This window comes from Falco rusticolus, chromosome 1, assembly GCF_015220075.1.
Source record: "Falco rusticolus isolate bFalRus1 chromosome 1, bFalRus1.pri, whole genome shotgun sequence".
Classification (NCBI taxonomy): domain Eukaryota; kingdom Metazoa; phylum Chordata; class Aves; order Falconiformes; family Falconidae; genus Falco; species Falco rusticolus.
Genome location: NC_051187.1, coordinates 20,319,504 through 20,341,314, shown reverse-complemented (window position 1 = coordinate 20,341,314; position 21,811 = coordinate 20,319,504). Strand labels below are relative to the sequence as shown.

General features: G+C 40.2%; 1 protein-coding gene across 7 annotated transcripts; it reads left to right on the top strand.

Moving 5' to 3' along the window:
* The first annotated feature begins 2,125 nt into the window (after positions 1-2,125).
* CRK (CRK proto-oncogene, adaptor protein) lies at positions 2,126-19,992 on the top strand. 7 transcript variants are annotated; one of them, XR_005102108.1, is made up of 4 exons: positions 2,126-2,504; positions 10,216-10,751; positions 13,632-13,797; positions 16,586-16,788. XR_005102108.1 is itself a non-coding variant. In XM_037374667.1 (4 exons), the coding sequence occupies exons 1-4, from the start codon at positions 2,261-2,263 to the stop codon at positions 16,721-16,723; spliced, it is 1,032 nt and encodes a 343-aa protein (XP_037230564.1). In that variant the 5' UTR covers positions 2,126-2,260; the 3' UTR covers positions 16,724-19,992. The 7 variants fall into 7 exon arrangements, 5 of the variants coding, with proteins under 5 accessions (XP_037230564.1, XP_037230549.1, XP_037230540.1 ...); XM_037374667.1 differs by having other exon boundaries at positions 13,635-13,748; positions 16,586-19,992; XM_037374652.1 differs by having other exon boundaries at positions 13,635-13,732; positions 16,586-16,714.
* The last annotated feature ends 1,819 nt before the right edge of the window (positions 19,993-21,811 follow it).

Here is a 21,811-nt window from a genome sequence, read left to right as displayed (position 1 = left end):
GCTCTGCCTGTGAAAGACCCGTAGTAGGAAGCAGGTTTGGGCAGAGGGACTCCACCTTTATTGTAGCCTTTGTGCAGAAAGGGTGGGTCAAGGGTAGTAAACTACTACAGGGTAACGGGTTTACATACGGGAGGAAAAAGGAATTTGGAAAAGGCTACCAGTTACTATCAGGAGAAGCCTTAAGTGAGGAAAGGTTGTTACAAATAACGAAGGCCTGAGAGCGATTAAACAAGAAATCATTCCAGCATAAAAGTATCAATAGGAGCATCTTAGGACAGGAGTTACTCACTTCCTCATCGCTAACCACCAGAGGGAACTCTTACAACAAGATTCCCAACTACAGGAGAGAAAACCCAACCCGGCGAAAAACTCCACAAACTCCTGTAGTTTTGTGGTTCAGCTGAAAACAGGGGGAGATGGGGTACAAAGGCAGGGACTGGGAAGGGAGAGATAAAAAAAGAACTCTGTGAGCCTTCAGTTAAAAGGAGACTTTTTTTACAGTGGGCTGGCAGGAGCCAGAAAAATGGTGAGTTTTGCCATGGTAAGAGTCCTGCTTTGCTTGTTTGAAGCCTAAGAATGACTGAACAGAATGGACATTTTTTTTGCTGCTGTGATTTAACTGTCCTAGTGTCCTGGGCTCTCAACAAGGATCAGCAGCTTTTCAAATCTGTGAAAAACCTAGGCTGTTTCTGTAACTGGCTAGCAAACTCCACACATCACCAGGGAAACTGTGACTCTAGCTTCCAAATAGATTATGACTGGCTCCTACCTACAGTCCATCTGGAGAGACAACAGGATCAGCAGAGAAAGGATGTTCATTTGTTAAACTATTGGATAAGTTGAAATCAAGCACCTGGTGTTTTCTTCTATATTTGGCAAACCACTGTAAGTATTTTCTCACTGGGATATTGTAAAGGTTAATACAACCCTAATTACCTGACACAATGACCAAGTCCCACTCATGAGGTAGGGAAAGAGCTCCAAAGCGCCCTACAAGAAAGCAAAGATGCTGTCAGGCAGGCAGGAACCCTGAACCCTCACAGTTAAGGGCAGCTGGGCTCCAACATTATGTTTATGCAAGTGTTGCCACATGGAGATCACACAGTTAAAAAAGAACATTCCTTTCTGGAAAAAGCTCACAGAATTGAGCAGAGCTGGAACAGAATTCAATATGCATTTATAGATATTGCTATTTCAATATATATTTATAAATATTTTTTTAAATTATAAATATTATATAATTTAAGAGATCTTGGAGAACAATCAGAAAGTGGTAAATATTGCTCCATTCAAGTTACAGACATAATTCTTAATCTGTGTGTGCCCCCCGCCCCCCACATTCCTCTGTGGCACCAGCTCTCAGCTCTTCCCTGCTTGCAGGCCCCTGCAGTAGCAGTCGGTGAACCACCCTGCATAAAAAGAAGGATTTTTTTTTTCTTTTGCCGAGCTATTTTTAACCCAGAACACCTCATTGGCCCAATTCTGCGTGTAGTCCCATGAAAACAGCTGTGCTGGCAACAACTGTAGGGTAGAAGCGTACATCTGGCAGGGGAGATGAGGGCAGGAACCGCTAGTACAGCTCTCAAAGTAAAAACAGAGTAAATGTGCTATTAGCACGCAGAGAAGCCTGGCTTCACACAGGTTACCACAGCGAGCTGCACTGGGAAGCCATCGCGAATTGTGGCACTCAGGGGACTGCCCTGCTGTCCTCCTTTAGCGGGATGTACTGACTGCAGAGACCAGACCTCCAGGACAAGGGCCGGGCTACACCGGCGCCCCCGGGCCCTCCTCCCGCCAGCGCCTGACAGGGAACCCGATGCGCTAACACCGGCAAGGCCTGAGGAGAGACCAGCCCCGGTGGCGGCCGCTGCTGCTCCAAGTTACGCGGAGCAGAGCACCCCGGCCGCGGACAACCCTCACCGGTACCCACAGAGTAAAGAACAGCCCCTCACAGCCCCAGCTCCCCTCAGCGCCGCCTTCCCGCCACCCCCTCGAGCCCGCCCTAGCGCTCGCATGCGCCCGCCCCTCACAGCGCCTGCGCGGCGCATCACCCGCCCTCCCCCCGCCCCCCCGGCCCGCGCGGGTTGATGACGCCACGCCCTCCCCGCGTCTCCTGCGTGCGGTCACATCCGGTAGGTGAGGTCAGGGCACGGGCCGCCATTTTGGGTGGCAGGGCTGGGCGCGGAGCGGGGCACCGCGGGCGGCGGAGGCCCGCGGTGGGGGGGGGGCAGCGAGTGCGGCCTGCGGGCGGGCGGCCCCCATGGCCGGGCAGTTCGACTCCGACGACCGGGCGAGCTGGTACTGGGGGCGGCTGAGCCGGGCCGAGGCGGTGTCGCTGCTGCAGGGGCAGCGCCACGGGACCTTCCTGGTGCGCGATTCGGGCACCATCCCCGGCGACTTCGTGCTCTCGGTGTCCGAGAGTTCCCGCGTCTCGCACTACATCGTCAACAGCCTGGGGCCGGCGGGAGGCCGGCGGGCCGGCGGCGAGGGCCCTGGGGCCCCGGGTGAGTGACCCCCCAGGGCTGGCAGTGCCCCCTCAGCCCCCCGCCGCCCCGGGGAGGGCAGTTGGGGCAGCAGAGCCCCGGCCTGCGCCTTCCCCGGGCGGCTCCGCTCTCCTCCCGGGCGGAGTTTCAAGTCGTGAAGCTCTTTGTAGCGGAATTAAGTCGTGTTTTGCAGCTGGGGCTACTGGCTGAGCCGAGCCGTCTGTCTGCACCTGCCTTCCAGCGAGCTAATAGCGTAGTCACCCATACACTGGAGCTGAGCGCTTACTGCGGCCCTCCTGGAAGCTCCTACAGCTGTAGCACTCACCCGTTCCTTTGTTTTCATAAAGCAGTTAACTGCAATTAATAGATAGTGCACGTCATCTCAGCAGGGGGACGGTTCTGTGGAAGTGTCATCGAAAAGTCTGAATTCTGACAAGATAGTTTTGCATTCGAAGACAGGCTGCAAGGCTAATTTTAAAGTCACGAGTCAAAGTATTACATGAGCACTTCTGAGTAGCGGGCAGTCTTCACGAATGGAAAGGCAGTTGTTTCCTCAAATCAGATGTGAAGTTCAGTATTTTTCCCCCCGTGAGCTGAAGGGGAAGGTTTGGTTGTATTCCTTGTCAACCTAACATCTAGCATGAAAACGACCTAATTAAGTGTAACGCTTATGGAGCAGAAGACACCGATTGTGTATCATGAGAAGCAGCATTTCTGCAAGTACAAGTGTAACTAAATGAACATGAGCCCCCAGCAACGCAGTGTCCTTAGACTTGTAAAAAACATGATACAAAGGCAGCGATATCTCTGCTGGGGGCATTGCTGAAGTTGGTAGCGGAACTGCTCGAGTTTGAATATTAATGTTTGCAGAATGATGTGGGTGTATTGCTAGCATCTCAGATAGGAACAACCGCATGATGTTGAAGTGTAGTAGTAAACCGATGTAATAAGAGATGTGGTGAGCTTATTTGGCAGGAAGTAGATAGTATGGGAATTGCTACAGAGACAGTCACTTTCTGATGTAGATATATGGCTGGGAAAGAGCCCTATATTGGGAAGATGCAACAATACTTGTTATGGAAAGGATTTTTCAGTCTCTGCACAGACTGCAGTTGACTAAGAAGGAGATAATCTAAGAAAAAGCTAAACCGTTGCCAGTATGTTTGCACCATTATACAGTAATTTCCCCTGCTCAGGGGAACATTGTGAATTGGCAAATTTGGGAAAGCTTGAAGTCATCATGTTTATCCCAAGAACCTACTATAGCTGTTGAGCACTCTCACAGCACAGAAAGTTTGCAAGGCAGAAGTTTAAGGTGGCTGAATTGAGCTGGAAGTAGAAGTCATTACTGCTGTGGGTAGTAAAATGGTTTGCCACAAGATGTGGTGGATTCCCTATTGTTTCATGTCTGTGACGACAGAGGTTTATTGCTGTAGGTTTGCAAGGCTTGGTATGTGAATTGTTGAAATGCATGACTGGTGGTACGTAGAGCAGAATAAGTTACCAGGATGGTTTGTTGTGGAATCCAGCCTCGTAGGATTTTAAAGACAATAGTGATGAAAAAAACTGAAGTATGTGTGGCTGTTACTTCTGGGCAGTTGTTTTCTGGAGAGCGACTCATCTCGGGAAAAGCAGTGTTTTTCATGTTAGTGTGGTGTCACTTTAATACATAGCCATCCTGACTTTTTTTATTGTGTTACATTCTTAAGCTCAGTAATGTTTTGTGGCATTCTATGGGCTGGCTTTTGGGTGTTAAAATGTTCTAGAGTTTTGGTGTTCTTTTAAAAAAATCGCTAAATACTACTTATGTAATTCTCTTCTGTTTTAAATGTCTGTTTTAGATAAGTAGCTGTGTAGGCTGTTGGCACAGTAGGCTTAATATATATAAAAAGTATAATTTTGTTTTGGTTGGTCTCTTTTTTTTTTTTTTTTTAAATCCCTGGATATTATGAGTACAGGTGATGCATCACTCCTACACCACAGATACATCTGTGCTGAGATATTAGTAGTTTTAAATAAGTCATGCCTCCACACTGATACTGTGCTCTTTTCACACTCAATTCAAAGAAGGTGCTGGGAGTGTTTGTATATTAAATTATATTTGCAGTGTAATTAAGTTCTTCTTTCAGAAAAAAAGTGGGGGCATGTTCTGCAGTGGGAGGGAGATGGAAACATTGGTAGAAGATTGAAGATGTTTTCACGTTTGAATAGGGAAACTAATGCAATAAAATAAGGTAAATGTAAATTGTCATGCTTATTTATTGTGGTCAAGCTAAAACATTAGGAAGAACAACTTAGCTATGCTAATTTTTTGGTATAGGGTGGGGTTTTTAGCAATTGATTGTTTGGTAGATGCCCATTTCTCAATGGGATATCTGAATAAGCCAAATCAGGGTCTTAAGTTATTTTTGTTAGTCTCAGTGTGTGTGCAATTCATGACTGTTTTAACACTGCTGTGTGCAGGGGATACTAGGAACCTAGCTTCAATACAGAATGAATGAAATGAGGAACTTTGGCTTGCCTAATATAAAAAGCCAGTGTCACAAAAACGTGGTACTTTTCTTCCATTTCTAAAGCATAAAATAAACTTGCTTATTGCTAAGTTCACCTTTTACCTGATATGCTGCAATTTCTAACTACTTGTGGGTGATTTTTCAGCATAAGGAAAAAATAATTTAACAAAACGTCTCAAAATAGCTATGTCTGCCTGAAATGTTTCAAGGCTGTTAAAAGAAAATAGGATAAATCACTGAATTATGGGAAGGAAAAACTGTTTGCACTGGAGATGGAGATTAACTACTGAATTGGAATTAGGGTATCATTTGTGATGAAATATCACAGTCACGAGCTAAAGAAATCCCAAACAAAACAAAGTATGCATGCAAGCATTAGCATGGTAATGAACAATAGAGGAAATACTTAAATTCATCGTATGTTTGTGATTTGACATACGAGTCTGGGGTAAAAATGCATATGCACTAAACCAAAATGCCTAAAATATCTAAATAAATATATGCCTTCTATTGAAAGTACAATGTAATAAAGCGAGAAACCTAATATTGTTATAAAATTTATCTCTCTGAAGTAGGAAAGTATGGCAGATACAGTGTAGAAAGTGATGTTTGCACTAAGTATGCATTTCAAGAACATGCTGGTTAACCTACGTGTCTAAATCATTTCCATTGTGACTGTACTTCCTGGAGTCGTATAATCTTTACATAATGATATCCATACTTGGCTCTATATGAAATGGCTTTAGATATGTATGACTGGTATTGTTTAATCTGACACTTGGGACTTTTTTTTTTGTGGTTTGGTTTGTTGTTGGCATGTTTTGGTGGTTTTTTTTTTTTCGTATTAAGGTCTTAAAATGCAAACTGTTGGAAGCTTGGTAAGTGTATGCATTAAACATCTACTTTTCTGTCATCCTCTGGTTATCTGCAGAAATGACAATGTGTAACTTCTCTAAGAATATTCTCCTGGTGTGCTCAGAGCTCTTGGGAGCCAGTGGATGGGGGTTTACCGTTTTTATAGGGCATTCATGGGTACTGATTTGTTTTGCTCAGGCATGAGTAGGGAGGTACTGAAGAACAAGGAAAAAAGGTGTCCCTATGGGATGGGGGAAACACAGACTGGAATGTGATGCCTTCATAGCGGAGCTTCCATACACTCCAGGAGGAAACTGGTTTACATCACTGTGATGTCTTTGAAATGAGAGCCTTGTGTCTTAGTGCCCTGCATGATAAGAACAGCTTTTCCTGCCCAAAACATGCTTTATAAGTTGGGGGGGGAAGGGTAGACTGGTTCTAGAAACAAAAATGAAAACCTTTATTTCTGTGAGGGCTTCCCTGCACTGAAAATGAAAGCTGAGTTGTCTGAAAAAGTGATAAGTTGCTTTGTGGTTAAACCACCTGCCCACACTGTCACCAAGTGAAATATTAGGTGTTTTATACCTTTAATTCCCCAGTATCTGTACAATATTTGAAATATATATAAGCAGTCTTTTTGAGATTAACATGAAGCCAACAGAGTGTGAAAGTGTTTTATCAGGAGGGAATGTGCATCATAAACAGATAATTGACAGGGTCCAGATTTGAAACTTTAATTCTGGGACACTTTGGATTTTAACTCTTCCCTCACCTGCCTGAGAGCAGAGGTTTTGCCAGCTGTTCTGATAATGCTGAAATGGATGGAATCAGGTTAACTCCTAGCACAGGTGGAGCTAGGGTGGAATAAGAAAGAAAGATGATACTCAGCCCTTTGCGCTTCTCATTCAAAGGAGTCATCTTACACAGCTGAGTAGTGCTGCTGGTACAGGTGCAAGCTGAACAGCTATTCTTCCTTGGGCTGTGGAGAGAAGGGGAGATAATTTTGTAGTACTCTGGTTGTCCAACTTTAATAGGAAGTGACTTTAAAGTTCCTCCAGTAGCTAGACTTAACTTTACATGCCCTCTCCTCTTCCTGAGAGCCCTCAGAAGATGTGGACAGTGTGCTGCTCAAACCTGTGCCTTCAAGAAATCTGTCCCAGAATCATAAAGGAAAACAGCTCTACTTCTCCAAGAAAACACTTGTCTTGCTGCTGTAACTTTTTCTTGTGGAAGACCTTGCCTTAATTTTTCTGTTGGCCTACAGGTATGAGAAGTGTTGCAGTTCAAACGAGAAGCTGAAGAATTCCTCTGAGCCTGAAATCTGTTAAGTCTTGCCATTTCATTATACTAGGGAGTGATAAAACTTCAAAACCCATAGTGAATAGAATTATTTCCCCACTACATAAGTTAGCGTCGTTCAGCTCATTGCCTTGTAGCTGAACAAGAGTATACACAAAAGCCTTAAACTGATGGAAACTTGCTTGGTTTATCACTTGCTTGGTAAGGTGTAGTTGTATTTTTTTCCAACTGTGGCTTTCAGCTATTTCATCCTTTTTATGCCTATTTTAGCTGTATTTAGAAGTCTTTATTTAAATTCTCCAGACTGACCAGGTTGCTGCATTTATATTCTTTGGTAATTAATTTGGATTAAGCTTGTAGATTTCTTGTTGCAAAGAGGTTTTCCAGACCTCAGATTTTTGTAGCTGCCTTATGTTTGGGTTTTTTTTTTAAAAAAAAAACAATGCAAAAAGCTCAGAAGTGTGTGTGGTATTCTGGGAGTGTTCTCTTTGTGAAGATAATGCCTCTCCTTTCTGCTGCTTACCTGTTTGTCCCTTCAAGGATTGCATTGATCTTTCTGATCCTGGAATGTGTTCAGAGGCTCTATGTTCTTTCACTTCAATTGTGCAAAATGGGTTTTAGCATATGATTTTCTGGGCTCCAGTACACTGATTGCAGTCAGTCCTTCCCCATAGGTAAGGTTCCAGTGGACTTTCCTCTTAGAGTCCAACTTCAGTTTTATTCAGGTACATTTGGCAGCTATTTCAGACTGTTATGCGTTAATCAAGAGGGTGAACCTGTTCAAAAGAAAAAGTAAAGACACCCAAACACCCTTGTTCATCCCAGTGATGATTTTGGTGCTGAGATGAATGTTACTGATGAACTGCTCATTTCCTCTGAGTTTTAAGATTTTTCTGTGTATACTTACTTACTTTGCGGGAGATGGAGATCTCAGCCTCCCTACGGAGTCAGTTTATAGCGGGTTTTACAGAGGTAAGTTAGTTTTTTAGGTTCTGTATTTACATCATGTGAAATAAGTTCCATGTCAGTGAACTTACTTGAGGTTCAGTCTTCTCTGTATGTCTTCAGAGATCTTGGCTACTCTGGTCCTCTTAAAAGTTTTTATGACGTCCTTCTGATGTGTCTACATAAGCCTTGATCCTTAAAGGTTTACATCTAAAATAGTAGCAGACAGATATTGTGCTCACATTTCTGTCACGAGGTTTGTCTGAAACTTGATGTCTATACTGCTTGTTCCAAAGCACGGTTTCCCACTTCCAATGCTAGTAGAAGTGCAGCATTCCCAGATAGTATTATATGCTTATGTAGTGAAGTTAGACTGGTTTAAAGTGGTGTAGGGATGCTGCCTGTCTAGCCAGAAGTCATCTGTTGAGAGACCACAGAGCTAAGAGCTGCCACAGAGGTAAAATTCCAGGGTTCTTGCTAAGTCTAGAGCTGTAAGTTACATCTCAACAAAAGTTGAGGGGGTTTTGCATCTTTTCATCATTATGCTTTAGGAGAATAAAGTGGAATCTTCTCTTTCCATGCTGAGTTCACATTTCTTACTGATATTTACGATAGCTTCCTTATCTCTTAGTGATGCTCCTTTGTGTTTTGGTTTTTTTGTAATTTTTTGGGGGTATTGCTTTTGTTTTTTGGCTCACTGCATTTGTACTCATTTCTTTTGAGAGTCTTTCAGGGCTGTTAATGCATGCAAATGTGCATTTTTCCAATGACTTAGTTCTGTTTCTTTGAATTTCCTGTAAGCAGCTTCACTGATGTTTATATTCCTTCAGGATATTTCAAAACTCATTTATCGGGTGTTTGTCTATGTTGATCTTACTGAATCCGCCCTTTTCTTTATTGGAACCCCTTTTTGCTCTCTTGAAAGAACTTCTTGTAATGTTAGCTTCCCATGCTGACAGTGCTACTTTGAAGGGGGTTTTGGATCAGTGACAGCTTGAAGAATTCTGCTAGCTTTGTACTCAAGAGCTAAGTCTCGGAACTGTTAGATATTCCCTGCAGAGAAACAGACTTGCAAAGTAAGCATCTCTTTCTTGCTAAAAGAGTTACTCATTAAAGCGTAAATCTTTGCCTCTCCACTGCCCTCCCCCAGCCTTCCACAATTCTTCCCATAACAGTGATTACACAGTGTATAGTGCATGGTGGAAATAGAACATGCGTATGTTTTTCCCCAGCTGAGCCTGAAGAACATAAAAAGGAAAAAAGTGCAGCGCACAGATTGAAAACTGAAATGCATATCTGAGCTTTGATACTTCTAATGACTTGAATATGAACATCATCTGTATTTTAATGTATTTGAGGTTTAGATTTATAGTTTAGGCTCCATCTGACAAATATGGCAAAGAAGCTACAAGACTTGAGATTAAAAGACTGAATTATACTGATTATGAAAACATGTTGTTGCTTTGCATAGCATAAAATATACATAGTTTTCTCTAATGGTACCTTTTATCAAAATGAAAAATAACTTTGTTTGCTCACTCATATAAATTGTTTGCTGCTGTGCTAAGCAGTTTTCTGTAGTGTCCATGCCTTTAATCCAAGATACATTACAACAGCTAAATAACCACTATTGCAGTGTTGTCCTTTTGAAATAACTTTGAATTGCAAAAGAGAGTTAAAAAAATCACTTGAAATTGTAGCAAAATTTCATTTGCTTCCTAGATTTAGAGTATAAAACAGCAAACAGGGAATTGTCTCTTACTGAAAATTGTATAGCCTCCTGAGAAACTCGGATGTACTGAGCAATTTTATCTGTTGGGTCCGTATAATGTTCAAGGAAACAAGATATTTGCTGAAATTACTAAATTAGGATAAAGTGCCACACTTTGTTTTCCTTCTTTGACAAAAATCTTTTAAAATAAAACTCTGTCCTCACAATTGTGATAGTGCTGTCTTTGATGAGAAATACACCGAGGAGCTGAATATGATGAATGTTGATCTAAAGATGACCAAATTCAGTATCAGATTCCTTATCTGTAAACGTATTCATCTTCTCAAATGTTTTATTTACAGTTTTAACTGTTGTATGCTCTCTTTGACGTAGTGTCTTCTTCTTTCAGGGTTGAATCCCACAAGATTTCGAATAGGTGACCAAGAGTTTGATTCTTTGCCATCTTTACTGGAATTCTACAAAATACACTATTTGGACACTACAACGTTGATAGAACCAGTTTCCCGATCCAGGCAGAATAGTGGTGTTATCCTCAGGCAGGAGGAAGCTGAGTATGTGCGAGCTCTCTTTGACTTTAATGGAAATGATGAAGAAGATCTTCCATTTAAGAAAGGAGACATACTGAGAATCCGGGATAAACCTGAAGAGCAATGGTGGAACGCAGAAGACAGCGAAGGAAAGAGGGGAATGATACCTGTTCCTTACGTCGAGAAGTATAGACCTTCCTCTGCTTCCGTATCTACTCTGATTGGAGGTAACCAGGATAGTTCCCACCCACAACCACTGGGTGGGCCGGAGCCAGGGCCCTATGCCCAGCCCAGCATCAACACTCCGCTCCCTAACCTTCAGAATGGCCCTATTTTTGCCCGGGTTATCCAGAAGCGAGTCCCTAATGCCTACGACAAGACAGCCTTGGCTTTGGAGGTACATAATGGGCAAACCTTAGAAAGAAGAGATCTGTTCAAGGGATTTCCCTTTCAATCACATTATAGTTTTGCAGGAATAAGAAAGGGAAAAGCAATGTAATACTAATTTACGTCATGATTAATAAGTTATGGATAAAGGCGCGCTTTTTTTGACGACTAAGTGACTAGAGTCACTTATAGACTAGAGTTTGATTATTATAGCATGTTTAGGTTACTGAACAAATATCATGTCTTTTGTCAAACATCACTAACATAAGTATGTCCCCATCCATGTTTTCACTTCTGAAGTCTTTATTTTAGAGGGGAGGGAGAGGGAGCAGTTTGTAAGTTGTGTGTCTGAACTGGTGTTCATTGTTGCTTGCCTCACCCCAATTTTAAAAGGTGTGCTGGGTTGTTTGTGGTTTGGGTTTGTGGTGTTGTTTCCCCTCCCTGCCCCCCCAGTCTGTCAGCAGTTTACAAGCAATCAGTGGAAACAATGATAGTCACTTTGAAATGACACAGACTGAGATGATGATGATGGTCACAGTCAGGGTTTTATTGTAACATCTTGACCTCAAGCAGCTTGCTTTCTTCCTGCTTCACAAACTAAAACCTGTACAATTCATTGGGGAGGTCTCATGTAAAGCAGTGATTGACAGGGTATGATTTGTAATAAAGTAGTGAGTTTCCCTAAGGTTGCTTCGCTTCCTGATACAATCAAGTCCGTGCTCTTTTTGATATTTTTGTTTTTCCCTTCTTAAAGGAGACTGGAGCACTCTACTTCTACACATCAGATAGTTATCCCCCAAATTACACTTGAGGAAATTGAGACTAAGGTATTCTCAGTGGCAGACCTTTGCCTTAGGATGATATGTAAATTGTATCCTTTAATCTAGGCTTTCTTTGAGCTAAAGGCTCTGGAATTTCCTGATACCTAATTGACTTCCTGTTTATATAACATTTTAAGTACTTGGGAAAAAACAGTTTCTGTGCTGAGTCAGAGCATCTCCTCTTCACTCTCAAATACTTTGTTTAATTGTGCATAGCACAGAAAGCACTTCAGTACTTCAGTGATGCGGCAAATACAGGTATGTGTCTTTAGGACAGAATTTGCAAGTGCAGCACATTCTACAGATCTCGTAATTGACGTACGACCTGGGAGATGTGAAATTTTTTTCCCACTGTAGGTAAAAATTTGTCTAGAGAAGCAATGTAAATGTGCTCTGAGTTACTGTGTGTTCTGTTATATTTTTGAAGTAAAGGAGAGCCAGGATCCAGAATGTAAATTTTTGGGTTGAGAAGCATGTATGGAAATTTTATGCCATCTCAGCAGATTTGGGGGAAACTTGAAGACTTTTAACCTTCAGACTTTCATACCACCTAGAATACTGTCTTTCCCTCTTTTTCTCGCTCTCTCTACCCAGTCACCTCCTGGAGCTTGGAAATATTCCTGAATGCTGTTATGGACTGTTGCAATTACCAGATACTAGATTTTCTTTGAGCCACTGGATGTTATCTTGTGGCACATTTATCAAAACCTTTTGGTTTTCTTTCTGGATTATTTTTTTTAAGCTTTTATTCTCTTAAGCTTACCTTTACATTTTACTTAAAGCAGAATCCCACAACACCGTCCAACTCACAGTTTGGTAGCATGGAGTGAAATAGCATGAGAAAATACTGATAATCCAGGCCATCATAAGCAACTTTTGAGTGAAAGCAAAAGCCTTTAAATGCTAAGGAACAGCTTGTGAGTGCCGTGGCTGATGTTATGTTAGTTCAGTCCTCTTCATTAAAAGTCACATGAGCTGTCAAGTATGCTGCGCTTTAGAAAGCGTAGTTTCATGGAGAATATCTCTTCTGAGCTGGCTTGCACGACTAGTGTCTGTTACTAATACGGTAATAGGCTAGATAGCTGAAGTGTTTGGGAGGGGGGAACTGAGGAATGTGTACGCTCAGCTCGTCAGTGTTGGGATGTAAGATTTATAGTGCCTTTCTACCTTTATATTAGAACAGTGGCCTTTGTAGGCCTTGTAAAATTATTTAAATACTTCCTAGCAGACACGTTGAACCTCTTGGTTAGGATGATATATTCTTGTATTGCCACAGCTCTACATTTTAAGAAGTGCAATGACAGTGGTAGCTCTTCATTCTGTAGCTAGTTCTGGGAAATCTTAGTTTTAAAATGCGAGCTGTTTGTCACTGCTTCTAATAGGTCTTCCTAGCTTCTTTGCAGCTTTTATCATTTCAAATCACAATGTTACTGAGTTGCTTTCAATGTCTGTACAGGAAAAAGTTGCAATATGCACTTCACTTTCTCTGAGTTTTTCTTCATCCTGTCTATCAAAGTACTGTTTCTTGTTGTCTCTTTTTTTTTCACATTCCCTTTCACTTCATGGTGTTCCTTCTCTGTTTATTTAGAGATCTCTTTCTTAGATAACTTAGTAGAAAGCATTATGCAAATCTTAACAGTCCGTTTTTGCCCAGACCTCTTAATAACCGTAAATGTAGAAAGCGGGATTCTTTCCAAATGAAAACTCTTATCCTTAAATCTGGCAGTATTCATAGGTGGGGGTGGATCCCACTGTTTCTCTTAGGAAAGTAGATTCTTAACACCAAATATTTTTGGCCCAAAGTGCAAACAGACTATCTGTACAGGTCTGTTATTTTAAAACTGACGTGGTTTTGAAGAGCTAAAGGAAGGAGGATCAGAACAAATTATGATCTAATAAAGGCTGCGCTGTATTATTGGAAAAAAAGATTCAGCAAAAGATAACTTATTTTGCTCGTAACTGGACTTGTTCAAGTTGTCAGTCTATATTAAGAGAGGAGGAAAAGGGAAGATCTTTGTGGTGAATGACTCTGAGATCGATCGATTTTTTTTTTTTCTTCTTTGTAACAGTAGCAGAACTCTGCCATCTTGACCTTACCAAAGAGGAGTACATGGAATAAAACCACAGCATACAGAAGTCTTCACATGAACCTTCAGTTTTGCTTTGAAGCGTATGGGATATATTTAGTTTTAAAACTTCTGATGAAGACTGAGACAAATCTGGCTTTGTGGCAGGGTACAGTGTTGTTCTTGAGGTGCTGTGCTTGGTGGGATGATGCACAACAGACTAATGATTCCGCAAGTCAGTGTTAAAAGTGAGGAGAATCAGAGAGGACATCCACATCTGGTCTAAATATCTTAAAATCCCAGCACTTGTAATAATGAGTAATATTTTTTAAAAGGTTCTTTGTTTTGTCTTCAGGAGGGTGGTTGAACTATAGATTAATATGCAGAGTTTCAAACCAGATCTAGAGATATCTAAGTTATTAAGGAACTAATGGAGCCATTTTATTAAGCATTTGTGAAATCACCCATGCTTTCTTAAGTCAGTCCCGCTTTGATAGGTATAAAGATACATATATATGAAATATATATAGAAGATATGTATGAATTAAATGTGAATGAAAGATTGTGTCAGTGTGTACTAAATTACATTACTGTAATGGTTAAAAAGGACCATTTAAACTTAGAAGTCTTTCCTCTCTTAACAATTCTTGAAATGCAAGTTTTGAATGTAGCTTCTTATATTAAGGAGAATTCATATAATGGGTGTCCCTTTGCTGCAATGACCCTGAAACACTCCCAAAAACCAAACAGCTACAGGATGTTTCTAGAGTGAGGGAGTGTCACAAGCACCCCATAGTCTAACTCACTATAATGGCACTGTTGAACCCACCTTTTGCAGGTGAGTTTGTTGTAAGGCATCCAAAATAAACTCTGTATGAACATAAAGTAGCATGTGATATTCAGTAACAGCAGAGGCCAGCAGTCTTAAGAAAAATGTCTTACAGACAGCAAACTCAAGTGCAACTTGTGCTTTTTCTTTCCTAGCGGGTTGGAGGTTGTATACTTTTCTGTTGAAGGTTGATTAGGATGATATCCGGGTCTGAAGCAATTTAAAGTTATCTAGGATAGTGTTCTTGTAACGGTTGTGAATAGGAAATAAGATTTTCTGCTTCTTGTATTGTCATATTTAATCTTATCCTTGTTAAATTATAGCTGATACATTGTTTTGATCAACAGAGTAATTGTATTCATACAACTCCCCAGTGATTATTAGCAGTAGCAAAATTATACATACTGGATGATTAAATTTCTAAAGATGTGAAACTAGCATTCAGTAGTCAAGGAAGGCTTCTTTTTTGCCTGTAGCAAATACATAAGAGGATTTTCTTCAAAATATGCTTCATTAAAATGTCTATACTAATGACTACAAAAGGAAAAAAAAAAAGCGACAGCAAAAGTCCCAGGTGTGCCTCTCATTACCAGATCAGTAATCATCAGAGGTATGGGAAGTTTAATTAAATGTCCATGTAGTAGTTTGAATTTATGAACTGTTAAAAGCTGTTCTGGCAAAAGATTGCAAGTGAGTAAAACCTGTAAAGTTAATGGAGATTGGTAACATCTTAAATTGTTTTCCTTGTTCTTCATTCACTGCTTGGAAAGTGAGAATAATGAGATTCTGTTTTGGATGAATTTGGAACACAGTGATGAGCATCAGTGTAAACTAGTAACTGCATATTCAGTGATTCTTTGGATGAAATGCAGTAAGGCTTGTGGCCACGCCTTGAGAGTTTATTTACAGTATTAGTGAAAGAAAATAAGAGTATATCTGTCCCAAAGCATTTTCCATCTGTGACCCAGGAAGAATTCTGAAAACTGTTTTATGTTACTTGAAAGTGAGATTATTGGTAAAATTCTACAGAGAGGTAGAAATGGGTAGACAGCTTTTCAATGTTGCATTTATTAGCTCCCCAGTGACTGTCTTTACAATGTAAATTGTGCTTTTCTAGGTTGAATAAGTGCTACTTAATTAAAGTACCCTTCAAGATTAAACAGAATTGGGGACTGATTAGACCTAGACCTGTGGCCCTGACTTGAACTATGTGATTGCACAGCCTTGGGAAAGTGACTGCTGTACAGTTTTTGGTACTGCTGTACCTTTATCAAAGGGAGATGATGCCTTTAGAATTGGTTATGTGAATATTAGGTTGGAGATAAGAATGGGATGTATTAATGTGTTTTCATTTAGTGTAGCACATTAGAACTGGATAATTTTAAACTACAGCATGTTGTTTCATGAGTCCATTTTTCTAGCCAAATTATTTGAGTATAGGAGGGAGAGGACATCAATTATTTTTACTGTACCCATGGAATTTATTTATCAGAAATCCATGGTGGGCAAGACTGAAATATCTGGCCTAGTAGTGGCTAGTTGTGGATGCTGAGAGTAAGAACAGAGCAGCCTTAGGTACCGCTACTTCTTCCCTCACATACTCTTCCAGATTTTATAATCTGTGGCGCTATATATATATATGTAGCCCCCACTTACCCAGAACTTTTTCAATACTACCTGAAAAGCACTTAGTGGAATTTCAAAATCAGGGAGCGATTTAGCTTGCAGATTAGCATTCGCTTTGTCCACCTGCAGGCCTTTCCATTCATCACCTCTTTCAGGGAGGCGATGAATGGAGTACCAGCAGAACTTTTTGTTCTTTTGTTAGTTCAGTGAGAGGCATTTCTTATGATGGCAGCTGATGTGAAGTCCCAAATGTGCTCTGAAAGATTAGTATATAGATACTGGATTGCAGGCTCCTCAATTTCGGTAGTTCTCACCTAGTCTGGGTACACTTCTTTCTGTACTTTCTTCAGGAGTGATTAACATTGGGTGGTAGGCTGGTGTATCAAAACCAGGACTAAAACTACTTTTTATAGAAGTGTATCTGGTACACGTGGGTGATGTGACACCAAAGGGGAGGGGTAGTAGCTCCTTATGAATTTTCCTTTTTTTTCTTCCCCTGCAGGTCGGTGAGACGGTAAAGGTCACAAAGATTAACGTGAGTGGTCAGTGGGAAGGAGAATGTAACGGCAGACGTGGGCACTTTCCATTCACACATGTCCGCCTGCTCGATCAACAGAATCCTGACGAGGACTTCAGCTGAGTGTGGCTCAACAGTTGCGCTTACAGATGGGAACAATCTCAACTTGTTTTTATTGCAGATGCCATCAAGACTTACGTTCTGACAGATGTTGAAAGCGGTATTGCTTGTATAAGCATTCTGATAACCTGCAAACCCCTGGGACTGAACACCACCATTCCTTAATCAAGGGTCATGTAATTCAGGGTACGACAGTAGATAACTTGTGTGTCAAGTGGCAGAACTAGTACATGATTATAGGTTGTAATGCCTGCTTATGTCCATGTGCATAGCAGACTGGACCTTGCCAGCAGCAGCAGTTGGAGAAAGCAGTAACGTAGATGTTAAGATAACATTTATAGCTCTCTCCGGTTCTATTGCTTATGTTGCTTCTTCCTCAGGCAATGAACATCAACCTTAGACAATTCAATATATAGTTAGAAATTTCACAAATTTATCCTGGAGCTTTCTCCATACATTGTTTTTTTTCCCATCCGGAATTCTCTGTCCTGGAAAGGCTATGTAGTACTTTGCATGGTCAGTTAACTCTGCACAGTACAGATTTATGTAGAGCCCGTTGGGGACAGCCTTATGATTTACAGATGCTTACCATTTTAGTGGTAAATGACAGATCAAATCAACCTCAGAATTCTAGAAGTTTGTGGACACTAGATTGATTTTTTTTTTTTTGTTTGTTTGTTTCAGTACTGTTTATTTCTTCAGTACTGTTGATGCTTCAAATGTAGCAGCTGATTTCAAATTAAAATGTCTATTAACACACCAATATCTCTTTTTATTCACAAATATAAGGCTTATGGAAGTGTAAACATCCATATTGGTGCTGAAAAATACGTGCGTAGCACTTTAATGCATAGCTTTAAAGCAGTGTTTGATTCACTAAATATACTAAAATATTGACACTGCTTTCCAATAAAATTAAATTATATAGGGCCAGTTAATTTTTCTAGAATTCTTCAATGCTCCTATTGTACAATACTCTTAAAGTACAAATCAGTGTCAAACATGGTGAACTGACAAACCAAATATTACTTCTATTTTAAAGTTACTCTGGGGACTCTTCTGGTTTAATTCCCATCTGTAAAATAATTGATAGTGATTTCATGAGGATTTTATTTTTAATAAACTAATGGAAAATATTTGTGTGCTTCTGGAATGATTCTCAAAAGGCATACTAGAGTAAATATGGCTTCCTAGGGCATAATGAAAGCCAGTGCATTGAATAGGTGGTATTATGCACTGCTTGGTTTTTTTTGTGTGGTTTTTTTTTTTTTTTTAGTCTGCTCTTCTAATTATCTGGTTTTCGCTAACATAAATCAGAATGGATTCAGTAAGTTTTGTAAACTGAAATTAAACACTGAAGTAACTATCCCTTGCCTGTACCCCGGATTGTTTTCCAAGCACAGCGCTCTAGTGACCAAACTTAAGCAAACAATTTTGTAACTTTGACTACAGTGTAATCCATACAGAACAGTTTTTCTGAAGGGTATCAAACTGAAAGTGTTAATTTTGGTTGATACAAACCATGTGACTAGAATGGCTCATTGGTTGTAAATGCTGCGAGGGCTAGTTCCCACTGCAAAGGCTATTGCTGCAAGGCACCGACCCGTACAACAGAATACTGGTAACACTTTACCTCAGAACTGTGTAACATGCTGGAAATTATATTTCTGTTATATTTAAGTACTAGTTGTTTTACTTCAAAACTAACCCATCAGCAAGTCTGACTAATTTTCAGGTAATGGGCACTCATTAATTCTGTAGACTAACGCCAATGTACATTAATCATACTTTTCCATCGCCAGTCTCATAAGCACTACTGAAGATTATTAGAAAACTGACAGTTGTGACAGTGGTGTAAGAAGAATGGTAACAAAAGAATCGCAGTACTATTCTAGCTTGGGTTGCTACTCTGGTTAGGGTAATATGCCAGTGATTGTGGGATTTCTTCTAGCTTAGTACGAAACTGAGGAAAAAAAATTGAGAAACTAACCCTAGGTTCTGTAACATTGGTTTCTTTAAGGGTAATTTGTATTTTTCCTCTGACCTTGATATGTACTATGACTTTTTTTTGAATAGCTGCACTCTAAATAAAAGACTTAATACTGAGTCTGTCAGTTGCCCATCCCATATATGCTTGTATTTTTCTTCAGGTGTCGCAAAAGAAAAGCAATGAACTGTGTGTTCTTAAGAGTAGCACAGTTTGTTCTGAAGTATTTTTTCCAATTGCAGTTAAAGAAAGCCCATATGTTTGTACCTCTCCAGTGATTATTTTAAGATACCAAAAGAACATTTTTCTGAAAGTTTTGTTATGCAAATCTTGCCTTTTTAATATGAAAAACATAAATTGAATTAACTAGCAAATACCCTGCAAACTTTGTAGATGTGTTTTCGTTAAGACTGTATAAATTGTGATATTTGTACACTTTGAAAGAGCAAAAAAAAGAAACTAGGAGTCTTAATAGCTGCTGTTGCACTAGAATCCTAAGTTCTTGTCAAGCAGTTTTTTGTAGTCAACTGATACATTAATGCAACTGTTTTCCACTATTCAGTTCTAAGCCGAAATGTGATTTTGTTTCATAGGTGATAGAAATGAGTATGTTTGCATTTGGGTGAAATAGACATTTCAACTTATCAAGCTCTTAAAGGAAAATAGGTAGAACATAATATGTTCATAGATTAAATCCTTTTGTGGCCTTTTGTTTATCCTCTTCTATTTGTTCCCTCCCTTCTCCCTGATGCGTGCAAAAAAAATCATTGCGAAGAATGTTGGTCACAATCTTTTGTCTCTACTTGGCTGTGTTTTTGGTCTTGTGCATAGGCAGGTGTTAGAACTAGAATAATCATTTCTAGAAATACACCGTGAAAGCAGAATGCTTAATTACACTGTGTTCTTCTGGTGCATTTACATATTATATCACACTAAAAAGTACAACTGGCTGCTATGTTTTTTTAATATATATTTCATTTTGGTAAACCCCAGCCTTTTTACTAATATTTGACCTGGTTAAATCTTGTTAATCTGTTTGAATTGTATTTGTTAATAATGCAAATATTTCTAATCATCTTAAGAGTAAAACACTTTGGTTTTGTTAATGGTTTTGGGGAAGGATTCTAACCAAACCAGTTTCAAGAGAAATATGAACATGTGCCATTGTATTATAACACTATCCACTTTCTTGACAGTTAAAGTCTTTTTTTTTTATTTTTTTTGTAGCATGTAATGTATATGTTCATAGTACGTGAAGTAAATAAAAGTATAGCCAAAACTTTGACCTGGTGTCATTTTCAATAGGATGTCATTGGGATACTTGCATTTAGTAATCTAACAATAAAGCTGTGGGTATGGCCATTTTTAATTGCCCATACTTACATGAAACCAATTAAAACATAACACCTGTAGAAGTAAGATTAACCAAGGTAACTAAAATAACTTACCAACCAGTAAAATACGCCTTTTTTGAAACAAGGTGGCTTTCTGTAAGCAAATTAGTTGCTTGAGTCAAGGGTATGTGGAGGGGAAAAAAGTGTACTCACGCTGCAAAAAAGAACTTGTGAGGAATGTTAAGATGAGATTTTGTATCTGTTATCATACTTCAGGTGTACCTGAAAACAATCTGGGGATTCTTTGGATGGTGTGTGTCTGTTTGGAAAGATAAAAAGCTGTTTGTTCATTTTTAGAGTTGCTGGTAAAAACATAAATTAGGCATGCAAATTAATACCAGCAAGTATCTCATACAGGAGTCTACTAATGGCTCAGAAGGACTTCTTCGTAAGTGTAATAGCGGGAGAACACTTACAATGAAAGGATGATATGTGCAGTGTCTATTGTCAAGGGATGAAGCACAGGAAATGCCTATATCCCATGTTTGCACCATGAATCTGCATTAGACCTACTTTGCCATTATTATCCTTAAAAACTGCAAGGAGACAGTGGCCCCTAGGCCCCTAAGGGTAAGAATCTTGGCAGCAGTACTGTATCTAAAGCTAGACTGTTTAATTTGGGGTGTACACCAAAGAACAGTGCTAGCTCCGCACCAGTGGGTTTCTTAGCTCAGCGGGGTGTGCTATAGGTAACTATGGATCAAAACCTTAAGGCATCCAAAATCCCTCAAAACATTTGGCTGCCTGGAGATGCTCCCTAGTTCCACAGGCTCTTGCTGGATGGAAAAGGCCATGTTGTACATTCCCAGTTAAAACACTACTTGACTGTCCGTTGTTTCTAGAAGTATACAAGGACCAGTAGATGTTAGTACTGGCATAACAGTTTTCCTTGTTGGTAAGGGCAAGGATGGCATTTGTTTTCCTAGTCACTCCATTACAGTGATGGCTCATATTTTAGTTGATACGTATTCAGTTGGCTGGATGCTGTAGATTAACTTTCTTGGTCAATACTGTTTTCGTGGAGTCTTCAAGTGGGATGTTCCTTGTTAAATGAGTGACTGCATTTAAGCTCCCTAAGATGCCAGCTAAGTTTTCCTGTTATGTCTCCACAAAAAGATTATTCTATCATCTTCAGATGGAAAAGATTAAATTTTCATAGGTAAAAGTACGGCCCCGGCTTTGCTCCAGCAGAGCTGCAATCCAAGAGTGCCTTTTAATGAGATTACCTGAGATAGTTTTTAAGAGCTCACTACAGCCAAAAGGAAGAGGTTCTACACATCTTTCCATGCTGCCCTGATAGCCATGCCCTCTTGCTCCTTAACCTCAGACTGGTATTTACAGAACTTCTCTGTGAGCTGCTGGAGCACAGGGCTCATGCACAAACCCACTGCCCCTCCTTTTCTTTCCCCCTCCTTCCAACAATGGTTTTCAGCAGCAGCAGTGGTTGAATCAATGCATGTAAAAGTTGAGGGTGCAAGGGGCAAGCAAGGATTGCATCAGCAAATTACGCTGTGGGTTACTTCTGTGCATTAGACTGTTTATTCCTCATGCTTTGCCAAATCCCCGACCAATTTCCAAATATTTGCATGCCATCTGTAACAAGTGCATTCAAAAATATTTGAAGTATTTAGACAAGACGTTATAATTCAGCAAGCATATCAAGCATGCATCTCACTTTTGGCAAATAAGTATGCTTAAAGTGGCCTGGCT